The sequence below is a fragment of the Barbus barbus genome, assembly GCF_936440315.1.
Source record: "Barbus barbus genome assembly, chromosome: 16".
Lineage (NCBI taxonomy): Eukaryota > Metazoa > Chordata > Actinopteri > Cypriniformes > Cyprinidae > Barbus > Barbus barbus.
In genome coordinates this window covers 23,117,896-23,136,440 of record NC_136744.1, presented here as the reverse complement: position 1 = coordinate 23,136,440, position 18,545 = coordinate 23,117,896, and the positions used below count along the sequence as shown (strand labels likewise).

Sequence of the window (18,545 nt, the reverse complement as noted above, 5' to 3'; positions counted from 1 at the left end):
TATCCTTGCTGAATAAAAGTATTAATTCTTTTAAAAATAAATCCTATGTACTCCTTTTATTAAAATAAAATGAAATAAAATATTTAAAAAGGAATGTACTAGTTTTTTAATTAGCAATAAAACCTGGATGTTATAAAGGTGCTAACTCCATGACAGCTGTATTTCATACACTTCTGCTAGAAATTATGTCCTAAATTACAAAAAAAATACTGATTTTTAGCCTGTTCTAATGCTTCTAAGAGTATAACATGTCATATCAGTCCATCATCACTGAGACCGGCTCTCTCACTCTCTTTCTTTCTCTGTTTAAGGAACTGGAGCATGGATTGAATGAACAGAGGGATCTAACTAAAGCTATCGCAATTCAAGGCAGCAGAGCCCAAACACAGAGCCAGAGCGCAAATGAACATGCAGGGTATCTAAATACACACCCTTATTTATACAAATATATGCCTAGACTTTGTCATTATATAACACTCCATGATGTCTGCAGCCTCTCACCAGCAAATGAAGACAAAAGAAAGGAAGTAGAGTTAGCAGTCCACAGGAAGTGGACACACCTCTTCAACAGATTGACCAAGACAGCAGAGACCGAGCAAGGTGGAGATAAAGATCAGGATCCATCTGAGGTCTGAAGAATCCTGATTTTTCTCCTAATGTTTATCTAAAGTTTCCATTTGCTAATGTTTAATGTGTAGTAATTTTAATGTGGGAGTTATTTTAAAGGGGTCATATGACGCTGCTAAAAAGAAAATTATTTTGTGTTAATGCGGTTTAAGGTTAAAAAAACACATTATCTTCCACATACTGTACATTATTGTTGCTCCTCTATGCCCCGCCTTTCTGAAACGCGTCGATTTTTACAAAGCCCATCGTTCTGAGAAGCGAGGCGTGCGCTGATTGGCCAGCTATCCAATGCGTTGTGATTGGCCGAATACCTCACGCGTGAGACGGAAATGTTACGCCCCTCACCGTATTGTGATGCCGTGTCCCGGGCGGCGCAACAACACAAAAACAATAAAACCCATTATAAACGAGGTATTTGTTGCATCCAGTGGGGACATAATTACTGATTATAATGACTTATACTGTCTTTTTACGCGTTGCATCGCGCCGCGTAAACATTCCCATGTCTGCATTTGTGATCGGAGAAACGACAAACAACAAGCGCTACTCTACACTGCTCAAAACTCACGTTTGAATTGTCAGTGGCAAATTCTTTAAATAAGAAAACTTACTTACAGGCTGTGAGTCAGAAGCGCCAGACTGTCCTTGCAAAGTTGGAATTGCCCCACTTTATAGAAACTAAAATGTATTCTTTATAGCCTTTGTGCAAGCCAGCATTTTAGGCTACTCTTCCAGGTTCAGGAAATAGTCCTCCGTAAAATGCGCTGCACACACTCTAATATTTGGGTTGAACTGTTCTGGAACAGTGTTGTAAATACAACTTAACCACTGATTTCTAGTTGTGTCCTCTTTTGGAAGCCCAAACAAAGGACTTTCGCTTTCACAACGAAACACAGCGTCTCCAGGACATGGCGCCGGCGGCAGCAACAATAATACAGTGAGAATAATAGTTCTGCCTTCTTTCAGTGCGTATACGTTTGGACGGTGTTTTGCAAATCTTTAAATCAAGTCTTAACTTTGATAAAGAATATCTCTTTGGTTTTGAGACTTTAGTCTTTGCAACTTCAGGGATCTTATCTATAAACAAACAGCTTGTATAACACTCCAAAGAGAAAGGAATACTTAAAGTCGCATCATATGACCCCTTTAAGTAAAGAACATTGTAATATTTGTGTGTGTGTGAACAGATCCTCGCTCCATCTGTGTGTTTGTGGAGTGGAGCTGCTGTTTCTCTCTGTCTCCAGGAGATTCAATCCAACATCACACAACTTAAAGAACTACAAAACTCAGCAGTTACAACGGTATCAATAACAAACACACATTACAAACAGGATTACTGTTTATAACATTTTAAAAAGATAGCATAATGTATACTCTCTTTTCAAGATCCTAGTACACATTCAATCAATACTGCCAACCTGATAACAAAATATATTTAACTGATCTGTCTGTGTGCAGGATCATCAGTCTCTGGATGAAGGTCTATTTGAGGTGTTGAGTGGAGTGGAGCTCACTCTCAGCTCTCTCACAAACACTCTAATGTTTCAGCCAGCATCCTTAAACACTGACATATTAAACCAACTAGAGCAGCTACAGGTATTCAACCATCCATCAGACCATCTTGTCTGTCACTTCATTCATCCATTACTCCTGGTTTCTTTTCTCATTGATAGGGTTTATCTGCAGAGCTGACCTCCTTGAGTGCCATACTGACCTCCCAAGGTTCAGAGGTCATAAAGTTGTTAGGTTCAGGTTCAGCGATATCAGAGACCTCCACTTGTTTTGACCTGCTGGTGCAGCGTGTATGTGACATTCAAAAGAATCTCACTGATAAACAGGAGCAGCTGCAGGAGCGATTAAAACACACGACTCAGCTGCAGGTCAGACTTTTATTTGCTTATTAGTGATGAGATGTGTGTGTGGTCACGTAAAAATTCTCCTGCAGTTACTAGTTACATGGTTCAGAAAATTTGTGCTTATGTGTTTACAGTGTTATGTTAGCACCGCAGTTACATTTTAGCAGGTTTTAACACCCCAAACCTTCGGAGGTCTCGCCTTCATAACTGTCACAAATACTCACACCTGTTTGTTATGAAACTTGTCATTATAATGTACTTATAATTTGACCTTTTTTATCAAGTGTGACTCATTTGTAATATTTCATTGTGTGTGTCAAACCCTGCAGAAGAGAGTGAAAGACCTGCATGACTCAGTGCTAACTAATACATTAATCCTTCATCCTACAACTAACGGAGAAACCCACTATGACCTTCACACACAGCTGCAGGTAAGCACACGAGCCTGTGAATAACACAGCTTGTAACATCAGGATGAGTGTGTGAAGATTAAACACTACTGGAGAAATAACACTCTTCAACATATCTGCAAGAACAAAAATACTGACGTCTTCAGTGTACATTTGCTGACTTCGGTGCCACCTCTCTGCATTTTATAAGTTATAAGGTTTCCTCTGAAAACCACTCATAATGCTAGTCAGGGTTTCTTGCACCAGAAACTGTTTTTCTTATTAGTTTTGATCCACTCATTTGATTGGAAAAGCATCATTTGTTAGTGCAGGTATTTTGTATAACAGCATTAGGTGTTCACTGAGTTTGATCTTTCTGTATTTGTGATTCCATGTGAAGGCCATCACTGGATGGAAACAGGAAGTGGAACAGAGTGAGAGAGAGCTGGCAGAACTTAAAGAAGAGACAGCGAGTCGAGATCAGCCCTTGTACCTCAAACAGCAGATCAGCACACTGGAGGTATGGATGTGCAGCATCAAGAGTTTACCATAAAATGCATTTTAAATTGCAATTCAAATTCTGGTAGCAAGCATGGGACACAATTGTAAATAAAGTCTTAGTTTTTTTTTTTTTAAGAAATTAATACTTTTATTTAGCAAGGACACATTAAATTGATCAAAAGTGCCATTTATTGGTGCATTTACACAAATGTTAAGCAGCACAATTGATAAAGAAAACAAATGTTTCTTGAGCACCAGACCAGCAAATGAGAATGTGAAGGATCATGTGACACTGAAGGCTGGAGAAAATTCAGATTTGCCATCAAATTGTGATATACACTCTCTGTAGGTGGTATTGGAGAGTGTTTGGAGTGATCTAGAGCAGCGCTGTGGAGTTGTGCAGTGGAGTCTAGATGAGCAGAAGATGAGTGAAAAAATACTGAAGTGTCTGCAGATGCTCCTGACGATTGGAGGAGAGAAGCTTGCCTGCACCTCTCAGCTGGAGCTCAGGAATCTACCACAAATCCAGACACACCTCAACACACACACGGTAAACATAACACACCTTCAAACAGCCTAGGTAAATACACACCCACAAGTTAATCAGCTGCACAAATACAAAAAAACAAATATACATTACATTTTACATCACACATGAATCATGCACAATATAGCACCATTACAGTTCCTTCGATCTCTTTTTCACCTCCCTAACTTTGTAAATCTATAGGCGTTTTTCCTGTCTCTGGGGGCCCACCTGAGGAGACTGCAGCAACTGAGTGTGCGGATGCCAGACAGCGCCTCCTGGGAGACTGAAGTGTCTGAGGTTGAAGGTCAAGTGTCCAGTGTCCTGCAGCAGGCTCAGGCTGTCGGCACTGTGCTGCACGCTGCACTGCAGGTACGAGAGCAAAAAAATCAAGAGATCATCTTGTGGAACGACACTTTTTTACAGTTTTTCTGTATTGAAAGCTGCATCAGTCAAGAAGATACAAGAATGAAAAAGGGATTGATGTATAAATAATAGAACAAACGAATGGGATTGATGAGTTCATGAATAAATTAACTTGTAGACTGAATGACCAACAGCATATTTTAATATATTTTTAGTTAATACTCCTCTGCCCTTGATAAGGACTTTGATGCATTTCAGGTTTTCACTCACTGGGATGAAAATCAGTCCTGGTTAGAAACGCTTCTGCAAAGGTTAGTGACTCAGCTTCCCATAACACCTCTGCAGGACCAAACTGAGGAGCAGCTCAGCGAGAATATTTCTGTCTATCAGGTAATGGTTTATACTTACGTATATAGTGAACTGACACACATATACATATATATATATATATAACTTTAAATCAGAATCCATGTATTTTTGAAGATCCTTGAATTCTTGTTTGTGATAGAGTGTGCTGGCGGTTCTGGAGAAGAACAGAGCTCGGATCAGTCTGGTTCTAGATGAGGGTCGCAGACAGCAGGAGCAGATTTATAGTAGTGATGTGGGTGTACCTATACGTATAGTGGGTGTGTCTACAGCAAGACTGGAAGAGCGATTAGCTGCACTTCAGAGGAGGGTGGAGCAAGGACTACACTCCACCCTCCATCTTAAGAAGCTTTGGAACAGGTAAAAATGAATGATATTGGTAAAATCACGCCAGCCAGCATTTTCACTCTGAAAGAATTCTTGCCATTTCATTACACAATATGCAGAATTCTAGGCTATCTCAGTCTTTTAAAATCAAAATATTTTGAGCCATATGTACTCACTTAAATTGTTTATTAAGAGAGAGTTGTGTAGAGACAGAAATGTACACAAAGGAAAAATATAAAGAATTACCACTACACTTTTTTCCAGGTACCAAAGCGATTCAGAGGCTATGAATGAGTGGATGCAACAAGCCAAAGAACGTCTGCATGCATGGAGAGATCACATGACCACAGCTGAACAGGAAGCGGACACCCTCTCCCATTTTAAGAACTTCACAGTCAGTCAACCAGTGATTCTAATCATTCATTTTTAGTTTAGATTATTTTGAACAATAAGATAATTAAAAACTTGATGATATTTACAGAAGCTACATAGACCCTGTTGAAAAAAACAGCATATGCTGGTTAGGTATGTTTTGAAGCATGGCAGCTTGTTTTGAACTAGTTTAAAATGGCCATTAGTTGGTCATGAGCTGGTTTAAGGTGGTCCTGAGCTGGTTATAAGCTGGTTATGAGCTGGTCCTGAGCAGGAATTAGCACATGACCAGTTTAAACCAGCTCATGACTAGCTGCCATGCTTTAAAACATACCTAGCATATGCTGTTTTTTCTACTGGGAAACCTTCTTTTATGCAAGTTAAATTAATATTAATTTATTCAATAATTTGAATAGGTTTAGATTTAACAATTACAACACTGGTTATATTAGGATATTTTTTCATCTGTGATGTTTTTGACACAGGAGTTCATGAAGGAGCTAGAGGTGAAATCGGCCCTAAAGGCATCAGTGATCAGTTCTGGATCTTTGATCCTGTTGCTCAATGAAAGAGAGCAGAACATTGAGACACAGAAGATCATCAGAACCACCAGTGCTCCAAGAACCTCCACTCCCTCTGGAAATACAACAACCTCTGAAGACCCACAGCCAAGTGAAACTAGCAACCGGGCCTCCATTGTCCTAGATAACAACCCTGAAGACTCATCTGTAGATGTCACCTTACCTTCAGAAACCAATGTTTCCTCTATTCAAAACATCTTCTCAGAAGAAAATATTTCTACCACAGAAGAATCAGATGGAAAGTTCACAAAAGAAGGTGTTATCTTTGAGGAACCAACTTCATCTGTATTCGATTTATCTGTAAAACAAGAGATGGTTCTGTCCCCAGTTCTTCTGACTCTACAGTCCCAGCTGTCTCAGGTGGAGCAAGACTGGGTGGAAATACAGACAACCATTCTTGCCATCCAGCAGGGACTGCATCAGGTACATTTTACTCCATTACTAACTGCATCCTGGATGGTTGGAAATAAAGACCTGTCAGTTTCATGTTCTTCAGTTTGGAGCATTGTCCAATAAATAAATAAATAAATAAAAGAAAAGAAAAATTTATGATGGAGGTCAGGCAGCCATCCAGGTATGATTTCCTGTATTACTGAGAAGTTGATAAAATCTTTGCGGAATATAGTCTGTCCTTTTTATTATCCATTATCAGGCCTCTCTTTCTTGTTCTCGTCACCGTTTTCTTCTTTGATTACATGTGTCACCCTTCACCCGCCTCCACTGTTTTCTTTCTTCTCTATTCTCTCCACCTCTGTCTATCACTTTCATCTTTCTTTATGCCCATTTCTCTGTTCTCTTTCTCTCTCTCAGAGTGTGGTGGAGAGCCTGTCTCCTGAAGGACTGCTGGCTGATGTGTGTGGCTGGATTACAGGTGCTGAGAGCAGGTTACAGGAAGCTGAACAAGAGGGTCACCACACCTGTACTGCTGCAGAGTTCACACACCTGCTCAGAACATATCAGGTACCTTGCTTGCATTTTATCTCTATTAATTAAAAAAAATCCAATAATTAGCTAATCCAATAATTAGCAGTGCAAAATAACAGATTATTATTTTTCTTGTAAAAATAACAAATTATAAAGAAATCAGCAAATATATTTGAATAAAATGATTATAAATGTAACTAAAATTTGCAAGTAATTTACCCCGTTATAGTAAAATAAATAGTATAAAGTACAAATATAACAAAAAGGAAGACATTACAAATTTAGTAATAATTGAACAGTTCTTTTCTCTTTAATTACATTTTCAATTTATTGTGGTTTATTAGCATTAAAACCAATTTTTTTGCCTTAAAAACAGAGCTAAAGAGTTGTATAAAGTAAGAAAAGTATTGAAATAAAATAAAATATAACGCAGACTACACTTAGAAAGCTTAGATAAATAACACAAAGGAAAACAGTATGAAAATAACTAAAGAAATGTCCCAGTGTAATTAACTCTCTCTTTCTTTTCTCTTTCAATTTCAGTTTGTGCTTTACTGACTTGACACAACTGTGTAAATTTGCTTAGCTGCATGAAATTAAAAAGTGTGAAGTAAAAAGTAAAGCTTAGAAAGTAACATTCAGCAAATACAAAAAATCACTTTCTCTCTCTCTATTTCACTCTTACTTTTCTTTTTCCCTATGTAATAAATCTCTTTAACACTTTACAGACTTTTTTGACAGAACACAATTTTATTGAATTTACTGATAGTGTAGCTTTTCCTGCAAATATAAAAAAATTAAAAAATAGTTTTGGTCGTACCTGTCTCTTATTCTCTTTCTGTCTAGGGGATGAAGAGAGAGATGGCATGTCAGCAGATGTCTGTTGACTTTATTAATCAGTGTGAGCTGAAGCAGGCCGGTTTTAGCAGGTGCAAACACACTGCATTTGCTGAAAACCTGGGACACGTCAATCTGTGCTGGAAAACTCTACAGGCTCAACTGAACACACTGGTGAGTTTATTATTATTATTTATTATTATTCCGCTAACCAATTCAGATTAACATTGTTTGCATTGTGCTTCTCAGATCCAACATGCTGAAGATGAGGTGAGGATGTGTGCAGAACGAGATAAACTACAAATCCTACAGCGCTGGGTCAGAGGTCAAAAACAATGGATGAGACTGGCTGAAAGACCCATCAGTCACTCATTTGCTGAGAGGAACCTGAAGGATTGTGAAGTTAGTCGCTGATATTTTCTGGTTGTGGTAACTGATTATGTGGATGCTCCCCTACTTTAAAAGCTTTCAAAAGCATTTTCTTTTCATTTGAATGTATTTATATTACATTTTAGAGGAAGCTTACTTGTCTTTCTTTCATTCTCAGGAGCTGGGGGAAAAGTTGAAGTCTAAATTCTCAGTACTTGCTGAGCTGAGGAAGAGGAGACTTACCACTGATGAAGAAGACATGGATAAAGAATTCCTCTCAAAAACTCACAATCTTTCACAATCTTTGACTGACCTCTCTCAACAGGTATGGAGACAAAAACTTGTTCCTGTGAATTAAAACAAAACCAACAAATATGTATAAACACTCATGAGTGTGTTTAATTAGGAAGTTGATAATAAATGTTCATTTTCTAGAGTACAGCCCTTGGGGATACCTTGAAAGAGCTGTGTAAGGTGTGGTCTCAGTTTGAAAGTGGGAGGAGTCTTGCAGTTTTAAACTCAATGAGGATCTGCCAATCACTAGAGTACTGCCACGCCCCTCTGCCCTCTCTCTCTGCCCTCCAGAACAACATTGATAAGATACAGGTGCTGTCAATCATCCAAAAAAAAATTTATTCACAAGCTATTTCTGATTGGTCACAGTTTGACAATTTAGGTTAACGCTAGAAGGGATCCGAATGGCGCTACTGGGCATGTGCACATCAATACAGCGTAATTTTTGTCACACTGTACAACAATAATTATTATTTTTTCATTATTGTAAGGGGTAGGTGTAGACGTTAATAAAACACAATCTAATAGATAGAAAATTAATTTCAATGTTCGTTTCCGGTCAGAGCTGTATCCCTTGTAGCCACAACCCATATTTTATTGAATTTAAATATGTGATTACATATTATTTGTTAACTTAAGAGTAAACCTTTGGCTTGTCAGAGATGTGTATCATAATGTGTATTCACAAATGATATCTGCAGGTCTTAAAAGCAGAGACAAAGGAGATTGACAGCCAGTGGGAGGATCTTACCAAGACATCAGCAGTTCTTATTGGTGGAATTAACCCAGACTCTGCCCAGGTGTTATCGGAGCATCTAGAAAAAGAAAAAGCAAGGTTAGACTTCACACATACCAGCAAAGCAATCTGAATGTGTATATAAATGTTCAAGCTCCTACACGTTGTGTCACCCTGTAGGTGGTCAGAGGTGAAAGAAAAGGTCACACACACCTTGCAGAGGTCAGACAGTGTTCTGAAAGTGTGGCAGAGATACTCTGATGTGAGACGTTCCTGCTCAGAGCAGCTCCAACATCTCAAAGAGCAGCTCAACACACACACTAAAACACCTGCTGACAATAAACAACTCACACACAGCATCGCAGAGCTGAAGACTGTGAGTACAATGCAAAGACACAGATATCCACAGATTACTATCCATTTAAATACACAAACTTAAGTGGGATCAAAGACCACAATGAAAATCTGGGATTTTTTTTAAATCAGAAGAGTTATGATGTAAAAGGAAGAGGAAATGATTATGCACTATTTCTAGATAAGTAATAAAACAGGCAATATATTACAATATAATATTACTTTTAATTATTTGAATACTGACCTATAAATAGTGCAGAATCATGTATTAGATAAATAATATTAGATAAGTATTAAAGGGGGCATAACACCCAGTTTCACCCAATCTCATGTTAATCTTGAGTACCTATAGAGTAGTACTGCATCCTTCATATTTCCAAAAAGTCTTTAGTTTTATCATATTTATAAAAGAAAGATACAGCTTTACGATTCTCTCCGGAAAAAAGCCGAGCTCCTGGAGGTGGCGTGCCGTGGGCGGAAGCTAAAGAGTGATGAGCACTTGAGGCCAATCACCAACAAAACACAGACATTTGATGCCGTTTTACTCACCACCTGCAGTTCTGAATCATGACCGGGATCTTTTATAGCTGGGACTGCTCCATCTTTCAGTATCGAATGCAAATCCAGCATGAACTGGGCTTGGTTTATAAAACGTTCATCAACAAACACACTTGTGAAACTCCATTGCTGACCCGGAAAAACAAACTGCATCCACTGTTCACGTAACGCTGGGTTCTTTTGGGAAGCTGAGCTTATCTTTCCCTCACAACCAAAAACACACTTCTTTAGACATTCTTCTCGAGCGAGTCCTGTGGCTTGCAGTGCTGCTGAATGAAGGGCGCGCACTTGCTTTCGCTCTGGTCGATGCGTGCACGGGTGTGCTCTTCTGGGAGAAATGCCCATATAAGGAGTTCCACCCTCGTTTACGTCATCAAGAGCAAAGATCTTGTATGAAACTTGTACGAACCCGGAAGTACGATTTTTGGCACATAAATACTCTGTTATACTTCCAAATACTTTTTTGAAACTTTGTCCTTGCTTAGCATGAGAATCCAACTCAGTGTAAACAACTCTGAATGCATGAAACAGCATTGTACCCTCACTTTAAGAAAAAACTATTTGGACTCCATTACAGTATATGTCACAGACTGTATTATTGTCCTTGTTTCCTTCTTTTAGGTATTACAGAAATGCTCAGAGACTCTACAGACTGATTTGAATGAAGTGCTTGAAGTATCTAAGGATCTGATTGAACAGATGGATGATGAGGATGCTGTTTTCATCAAATCAGAATGCCGTTTGTTAACACGTGGTTACCTGCAGTTACAACAGACTCTGAAAGGAAGAATTGAACACATGCAGGTAAGACTTACACACATTATGTGTTTTAATGAACATGGAAGTGTTTGAAGTATGTACGCTCTCTCATTTCATTCAAAACTCATCTGTTGTTATTTTTTCTGCATAATATGTCCATGGTCTGTCAAGTTTCAAAAAAGACCAAAAAAACCCACAATAATAGCACCATTAAGTATCATAATTGTAGTCTGTAAGTCATTGAAAACCATTAGGATGAGTAAATGATCACAGCTTTTGTGACTATTCCTGTAATTCAAAATATGCATATCTGTTCAGGTGGATCTTGAGCAATTTCAAGAATTTGAAAGGTTATTCCAGTCCCTCGAAACACAATTACAGCAGTGGGAAAGCAAGCAACGAATAGACAGCGAACTCACAGATATATCTCAGGTGATAAACACACACATGCATAACTCACTCACATCATTTTATTGAAGAAATCCCCATTATTAATAGTTTCTGTATTTCCTTGTTTACAGTCAGGTCTGATGGAGATCAGTTCTCTCTCTCCTGATCTGCATCTGATTAACACACTCAGCTACAGGCTGACCCTCAGTGACCCCGTGACACAGAGGCTTCAGCACCTCAACAGGAAGTGGGCACAGGCCTCCGCACATGCTCAGGAGAAATGCAGGTGACTGGCACTTACAATCTGATCACCTGAGAAAGATAAAAATATCAGATTCAACACACAGCATATTACATGTTTATGTGAATATTGTGTGTGTTTAGTGAGTTGCAGGCAGCTTCTCTCCAGCAGCAGAGCTTTGAGCAGAGATGTGAGAGCTGGCTGGCTTTCCTACAGCGCATGGAGGACTGTTTGGCTGTAGAAATTGCATCGACTTACCCTGGACTGAGAGAACAACAACGAACGCACCAAGTACAACAGTCGACACACCCATAAACGCAACACATATGGATCATAGATCCCATAAAATCTACCCTTTTCTCTCCTTTTCTTCTAGTGTTTTCAGGCTGAGTTGTCTTTAGGCCATCAGATCCTTCACTCTGTGATCAGTGAATCTCTCCTCCTGTTACAGAAGGGAGATGTGGAGGACAGGTGACGATTCTCAACATGTTTTTTTTTTTTTCCAATCTCTGTTTTGTATTGCATTTTGCATTGTGAAATACAATATCATTCAGAAGTTTGGGGTCAGGAAGATTTTTTTAAGAAATCTGGACTTTAATATGCATTACATTTTATAATGTTAAAAAAAATAACAATTAATATTGTTTCAATATCGATAACAGTGACAAATGTTTCATGAGCACCAAATCAGCATATTAGAATGATTTCTGAAGGATCATGTGACACTTGACAAGTGATGTTGAAAATTCAGCTTTGCCATTACAGAAATAAATTACATTTTAAAATATATTAAAATAGAAATTAGTTGTTTAAAATTGTAATAATATTTCACAATATTACTGTTTTTAATGTATTTTTGATGAAATAAATGCAGCCTTAGGGAGCAAAAGAGACTTCTTTCAAATACATTAAAGAAATTGTACTGACCTCAAACTTTTGAACCGTAGTGTAATATAGTAGTTTATCATTTTGTCATGAAATGTCCTACTTTATAAATATTAAGTTGATACTTGTAAGTTTTATATGTGATTTGTAGTTTTACTAACCGCCTTGCCTGTGCCCTCAGGAGTGACTTCCTATTAAAACTGGCACAGCTGAGAGAGCACTGGCAGGGGGCGGTGCAGAGAGCAGCTCAACGGCATGCTCTAGTGGAAGGGCTCATACAGCACTGGCAGCTTTATACACACACAATGCAGAAACTCCACAAACTCCTCACACTCACACACACACTCTTGTCACCTGCTGGTCCCACACACTGTAGTGTCCTGCAGTTGCGCCTCTTGCTGGAAGATCTGAAGGTAACAAAATGATTTTCAAATATCATAATCATCAGTGATGAAAATATTGTATAAGTCATACTTTTTTACTCTCACCAAGGCTCCATTTATTTGATTAAAATACTTTAAAAATAAAGTAGCCTAATATTGTAAAGTATTATTATAATTTAAAATAACTGTTTTCTATTTTAATATATTTTAAAATGTGATTTATTCCTATGATGGAAAAGCTGTATTTTCAGCAGCCATCACTCCAGTCTTCCGTGTCACATGATCATTCAGAAGTCATTGTAATATGCTCATTTGGTGCTAAAAACAACATTTATTATTATCAATGGTGAAAACAAAATTATGCTGCTTAATCTTTTTGTGGAAACTGTCAGTTTGGAATTAAAAGTTCTCAAAAGAACAATATTTATTGAAATAGAAACCTTTTGTAAGATTATAAATGTTTTTACTGCCAGTTTGATCTTTGCTGAATAAAAATATTAATATCTCTAAACCTTACTCGTCCCAAACTTTTATACACACCTGGAATAATGGCATATACATTTCTATCCATTTCATATGTTCAAATTTGTAGTTATCTCTTCTGGTAATACGTCAAACACTTATTGCCCTAGAAATATTTCTTATTCATTGTGAATCATATATTTTCTTTGTTTTTGATTAATTAAGTAAATTACTTGATTTATTCTATATTTACACTTTATAATATAATCTATTGACACCTAACTTGCTATTGTTAGTGACAAAAGAGTCAGTTTGTTTGTTTCACCATTTCTCCCTCTCTCTTTTTTGTCTGTCCCCTTCACTCTCTCTCTCTCTCTCTCTCTCTCTCTGTCCCTGTAAAGAGAACAGAGCTGTTGTTTCAAAGGTCAGTCTCTGCATATCTGTGTGTGATGGAGGTAGGCAGGCAGCTGTTCTCAGTGAGTGACACACAGACGCAGATGCAGCTGCAGACAGACCTGGCAGCCCTGCAGGAGGACTGGGAGCAATGCCAGTGCATGCTGGGAAAGAGAAAGACTCTCACATCTAACATCACAAAGGTAAGATGGATTGATTGGGTTTGAAACGGGACCTTTGAATAAACTAACTCTTGTGTTTTATTGCTTAGCTCTGTTGCATTTACAAGGTAAACTTATAATAATGATGATAATGTCACAATATTTATCCTTATCCTTATGTTGAAGGTCAAAGGTCACAATGGAAATCCATAAAGCTATGTGAGTGTGTTAGGCTTTTTTCTAAAACAGGATTCTCATGATAATGAAAGCATGGAAGCATTAGGCAATTTTAAAATTGTTACTTCTAAAACTGGGAAATTAATTTTTAAAAAGTCAGGGAAATATCCAGAAAAAAACTGATAGATACTATATACAATTGTGTACCATTTTTCGATGCCCAGCTGTAAAATATTTTATCTAGAAATTTTCCATTGTGAGTGAAATCTCTATTTGTTTTTTTTGTTTTGTTTTTTGGAAATCCTTTTCTAAATATGAACAAATAGAAAAGTATTTTCTAGAAGTCAGATATCGTTTCTATCTACCTATCTGCATATCAGCATTTATGAGAGTAAAGTTTACATAACAAAACAGGCTACTGCGAAGTGAAATTTGCCCTTGGAATCTTTATGTTTTGATATGATTTTATGATTAGATAAGAAATAGCATCTTAGATAGGAAAGAGCAGGTCATGGGTTGTCAATCTTATGAACACCTGTTCAGAGCTGCTTCAGAGAACAAACACTATTAACTGTCTGTCCATATATGGACCGGTCTAAACCTTCACCAGGAATAAACTCTGCCATTATATACTCCCATTCTAGAATGATGCAGGACAACACTAAATGTTGGATTGTGTGTGTAGAATAAGGAGATTCTGTATTATGGTGGTTTTGTACAAGAATGAGTCCAGCTGAGTTTGACCTACATTCCCTCTGATTCCACAGCTGGACTAATCCAGATCAGACCTTTGCACACACTAATACACAAACATACAAGCACAATAATTTTAAAATCAGTGTTTCTGACCTCAAAAGTCTTCATGCAGGTCTATCTGTCTTTCTGTCTGTCTGTCTTTGTTCTGTTGCTAGTATATCTGTTTCTCTGCTCCTCATCCATTGCTGACCTTGATTGTAGTTTAGATAATATGAAGACACAGAAAACAGTGTGCGCGTGTGTGTGTGTGTGTGTGTACTGGTATTCACTACGGTATGGGGACCAACAAGTCCCCACAAGTATAGTAATACCAGTAAATTTTGACCTTGTGGTGACATCTTTTAGGTCCCCGTGAAGAAACAAGCTTATGAATCATACAGTGCAATGTTTTGAAAATATAAAAATGCTGAAAGTATTGTGTGAGGTTTAGGGGTAGGGTTAGGGCAAGGACATAGAAAATACAGTTTGTACAGTAGAAAACCATTATGTCTATGGAAAGTCCCCATAAAACATGGACACCTGTGTGTGTGTGTGTGTGTGTGTGTGTGTGTGTGTGTGTGTGTGTGTTGTGTGTGTGTGTTGTGTGTGTGTGTGTGTGTGTGTGTGTGTGTGTGTGTGTGTGTGTGTGTGTGTGTGTGTGTGTTCATGAGTGCATGCATTGGTCATGTGCTAAAGGGTTTATAGTAAAGCCTGTCTAGGGATTTACAGCTCTCCCTGTCTGTCCCAGCCTTTCTGTCTCTCTCTCACAGTATTTTGTCTGTCTTCATTTCTCATGCAACACCTTATAAGATGAATGCCAGTGTTCTGTGTTCATGTTCTGTGCTGTATGTGTTATTATAATATGGTTTTACTTGTATAATACTGTATATGTGTGTACAGTATTAGCATGTAGATGCATGTGTGTTGTTGTGATAACCCCACACTGGTGTGTGTTTGTGCATGCATGTGTTTTCATTGCCTCTAGTCATGTCTTAACTTTTCATTTGTCTCTGCGCCAAGACATTGGTTTAATGTAGTGCACACTGACCTTCCACAGTGGATGGCTGGACACCTGTCCATATGTTTGTGTGTACCAATCTACCCTCACATATAAGCTGTCTATGTTTTCTCTGCATTATTTTTGCTTTTCCTGACTAATGATAACTCCATCCGCATATAAAGAGGCTTATATAAGATATTACATCAAAATCACGCTAGAGCATTACAGTAGCCTCTATTTGTATCTTTTTAAAAATTATTTTGCAGAAATGGGAGACCTGTGAGACCAGACTAGCTGATCAGGCCCATCGCCTGGAAGAGGTACGAGCCAGACTGAAGCAGTCAATCCCAGATCAGCAGGAGGAGATGGAAGAGGAACGCCTCCTTGTGAAGGTAAAAAATCTAAGAGGTGAACTGCTTCATATACTGTTGACTGACTTATTAATACACCGGAAATATGACTGGGGGTAAATAATTACCTACTTTTGTTCTATAAAAGAGCAACATAACCAAAATAAAATACTCAAAACACACCTCAACAGTTATGGTGTTTGGTAAAGTTAAAAGCATCTATGCTGAAAGTTAGCAGTTAGCTTGTGCTAAAACCACTTCCTCCCTGCTATAGGCTTATTCAGCTGTGATCCTCCTCCCTCCCTCCCTCTCTCTCTCTCTCTCTCCTGCCCTCCCTCTTTTGTCCCATGGGCTTTAATCTCGTAGGGCCAGAGGGAAAAAGATAGAGAGATTGTGTGAGTCAGAGCTGGGACGTGTGGCAGTGTTTTATGTGAGTGTGTGTGTGACGGTGGTGTGTTATGTTATGCAGGAGGTTCAGGTTTGTTTAGAGGACTGGTCCGTCAGTCTTTCAGAGCTCAGCACCATGAAGACGGACCTGTCCCAGTACATCCTCACCGATGACGTCCTACTCCTGCAGGAGCAAGTGGACCATCTGCACTGCCAGTGGGAAGAGCTCTGCCTCAAAGTAAGGCACACAAATATGTTTACCTAGCAGACATACCAGAGACTTTTGTATTTTCTGCTTTAGACGTTTAGATGGACTAGGAGGAAACAGAGCAAATATAAAGCCTACAGGAATCATTTGTCTAAACATTGACAGCTCTAACTCATTGAGCTGACTGATTAGTGTGTGAGAAGCTGAAGGAAATATTTAACAGTAAAAGACGATGAATGAATCTGTATTATTTGTATGTAGTTTAAGGTGTAGATACTTAGCAACTTTTGCTTTTTAAAACACGTGCTTTATAAAACATGTTGCTTATTTGAAAACACGTGTTTACCTACTGATATCTAAATGAAGACGTGCCATTTTTTGTTGATTTCTAAACTTAATTATAATTACTGAGTGAAACCTAACTCAAACTAAAACTCTGTGCTTTAAAGAGAACTTATTTATTGATTAGCTTTTATTAAAACTATTCATTTATCTAAATTATTAAATATTAATTAATTTGTTTGTTTTTTCATTTATTCATTTATTAAACGTTACTTTTGAGAATGGGTCACACTTTATTTTAAGGTCTAATTTTTTATATTAACAAACCATTAACTATGACTTTTGCCTCGATAAACTCCTAATTTGCTGCTTATTAATAGATAGTAAGGTAGTTGTTAGGTTTAGGTATTGGGTAGAATTAGGGATGTAGAATATAGTCATACAGAATATGTGCTTTATAAGAACTAATAAACAGTCAATATGTTAATAATAGGCATGCTAAGCAACTACTTAATAGTGAGAATTGGTCCTTATACTAAAGTGTTTCCAAGGGTTGTTTTGTTATATTTAACCTTTGGAGACAGTTTTGTCTCCTGCTACTGCTCAAAAAACCTACAAACACAGACGACATGCTCAAAGGAAATTCCATCTATTTTAAATACAATGTTGGCACACCGTCACTCCCCAAGAAACAGATGTTTTCTCATCAGGGCTCATTGATTCAGCTGGAGTCATTGTTCCTGTGAAGTTCCTTGATGTATGCTGTTCTGGTGACCATGTATTGATTTACTTTCAGAACCTGTGCATCAATCATATTACAGTCTCGTTGCTTTTTTAATGAATATGGTGCTGGATCAGTCAGCTGAAGTCTCCTGGGGTCATGTTTTGGGGGTCTGGTGTGAGTTTTGGGGTGGGTGGGGGTCTTTGACACTGGAACAAGAGAGCAGATGGTGGAGAGTGAAGGACACAGAGAAAAGACACACAGAAGTGAATAGAAGCAGGAGTCTTTACCTCTTTGTTTTGGAAATCATTCCCAGTGTGTGTCTGTCACACGCCGGAGTGTGAGTGTGTGTCTGTGGGGGGTGTGGGGGTGTTGCCTGGTAACAGTGAAGTCCACATGTGGCAGCTGTTGAGTTTTCAGGATTTTAAAACTTTCTAGTGGCAAGGTTCATAAAGATGTTTTAAACACATATATAGGTCCTTTGTAACAAAACGGGATTACCCTGCCTTGCCATAAACTTGAAAAGAATAGAGAATTCTTGTTTTTATTTTTCCCTATTATGAGCCTCTGTGTATTATGAGTCTATTTAAATTAAATTTATTAAGTTAAATTCTGAGTTCACATAATTTGAGACTAATTTTATTAATTGATTGTGTTCGGGTGTCACTAAAACATAACTACAGTCATGGCCAAAAATATCGGCACCCTTGGTAAATATGATCAAGGCAGGCTGTGAAAATTCATTTGCATTGTTAATCCTTTTGATCTTTTATTAAAAAATTCACAAAAATCTAAATTTTCATTGGATAATAAGAATTTAAAATGGGGGGAAATAGCATTATGAAATACATGTTTTTCTCAAATACACATTGGACACAATTATTGGCACCCCTAGAAATTCTTATAAGTAAAATATCTCTGAAGTATAATCCCATTCATATTCACAATTTTGAGCACTCCAGGGTGATTATGAACATGAAATTATCCAGCCATGGCTTCCTGTTTCACAGAAATATAAATAGGAGGGA

At 37.9% G+C, this 18,545-nt stretch overlaps 1 protein-coding gene across 1 annotated transcript in view; it reads left to right on the top strand.

Annotated features, from left to right (window-relative positions):
• The window catches only part of LOC306882569 (uncharacterized protein), a gene marked incomplete at its 5' end in the record, with an annotated part of 103,831 nt that overhangs the window by 64,588 nt on the left and 20,698 nt on the right, over nt 1-18,545 (top strand). The window contains 29 exons of the mRNA XM_079437292.1: nt 312-415; nt 494-629; nt 1,815-1,928; nt 2,086-2,223; nt 2,301-2,507; nt 2,813-2,914; nt 3,273-3,392; nt 3,723-3,923; nt 4,104-4,271; nt 4,524-4,655; nt 4,774-4,991; nt 5,223-5,352; nt 5,816-6,334; nt 6,722-6,871; nt 7,682-7,846; nt 7,922-8,074; nt 8,220-8,366; nt 8,477-8,647; nt 9,037-9,170; nt 9,252-9,447; nt 10,605-10,787; nt 11,061-11,174; nt 11,264-11,418; nt 11,517-11,664; nt 11,750-11,844; nt 12,440-12,671; nt 13,505-13,699; nt 15,836-15,961; nt 16,389-16,544. Of these exons, the coding sequence (XP_079293418.1) occupies nt 312-415; nt 494-629; nt 1,815-1,928; nt 2,086-2,223; nt 2,301-2,507; nt 2,813-2,914; nt 3,273-3,392; nt 3,723-3,923; nt 4,104-4,271; nt 4,524-4,655; nt 4,774-4,991; nt 5,223-5,352; nt 5,816-6,334; nt 6,722-6,871; nt 7,682-7,846; nt 7,922-8,074; nt 8,220-8,366; nt 8,477-8,647; nt 9,037-9,170; nt 9,252-9,447; nt 10,605-10,787; nt 11,061-11,174; nt 11,264-11,418; nt 11,517-11,664; nt 11,750-11,844; nt 12,440-12,671; nt 13,505-13,699; nt 15,836-15,961; nt 16,389-16,544 (4,809 nt within the window). The remainder of the gene's footprint in view (nt 1-311; nt 416-493; nt 630-1,814; nt 1,929-2,085; nt 2,224-2,300; nt 2,508-2,812; nt 2,915-3,272; nt 3,393-3,722; nt 3,924-4,103; nt 4,272-4,523; nt 4,656-4,773; nt 4,992-5,222; nt 5,353-5,815; nt 6,335-6,721; nt 6,872-7,681; nt 7,847-7,921; nt 8,075-8,219; nt 8,367-8,476; nt 8,648-9,036; nt 9,171-9,251; nt 9,448-10,604; nt 10,788-11,060; nt 11,175-11,263; nt 11,419-11,516; nt 11,665-11,749; nt 11,845-12,439; nt 12,672-13,504; nt 13,700-15,835; nt 15,962-16,388; nt 16,545-18,545) is intronic.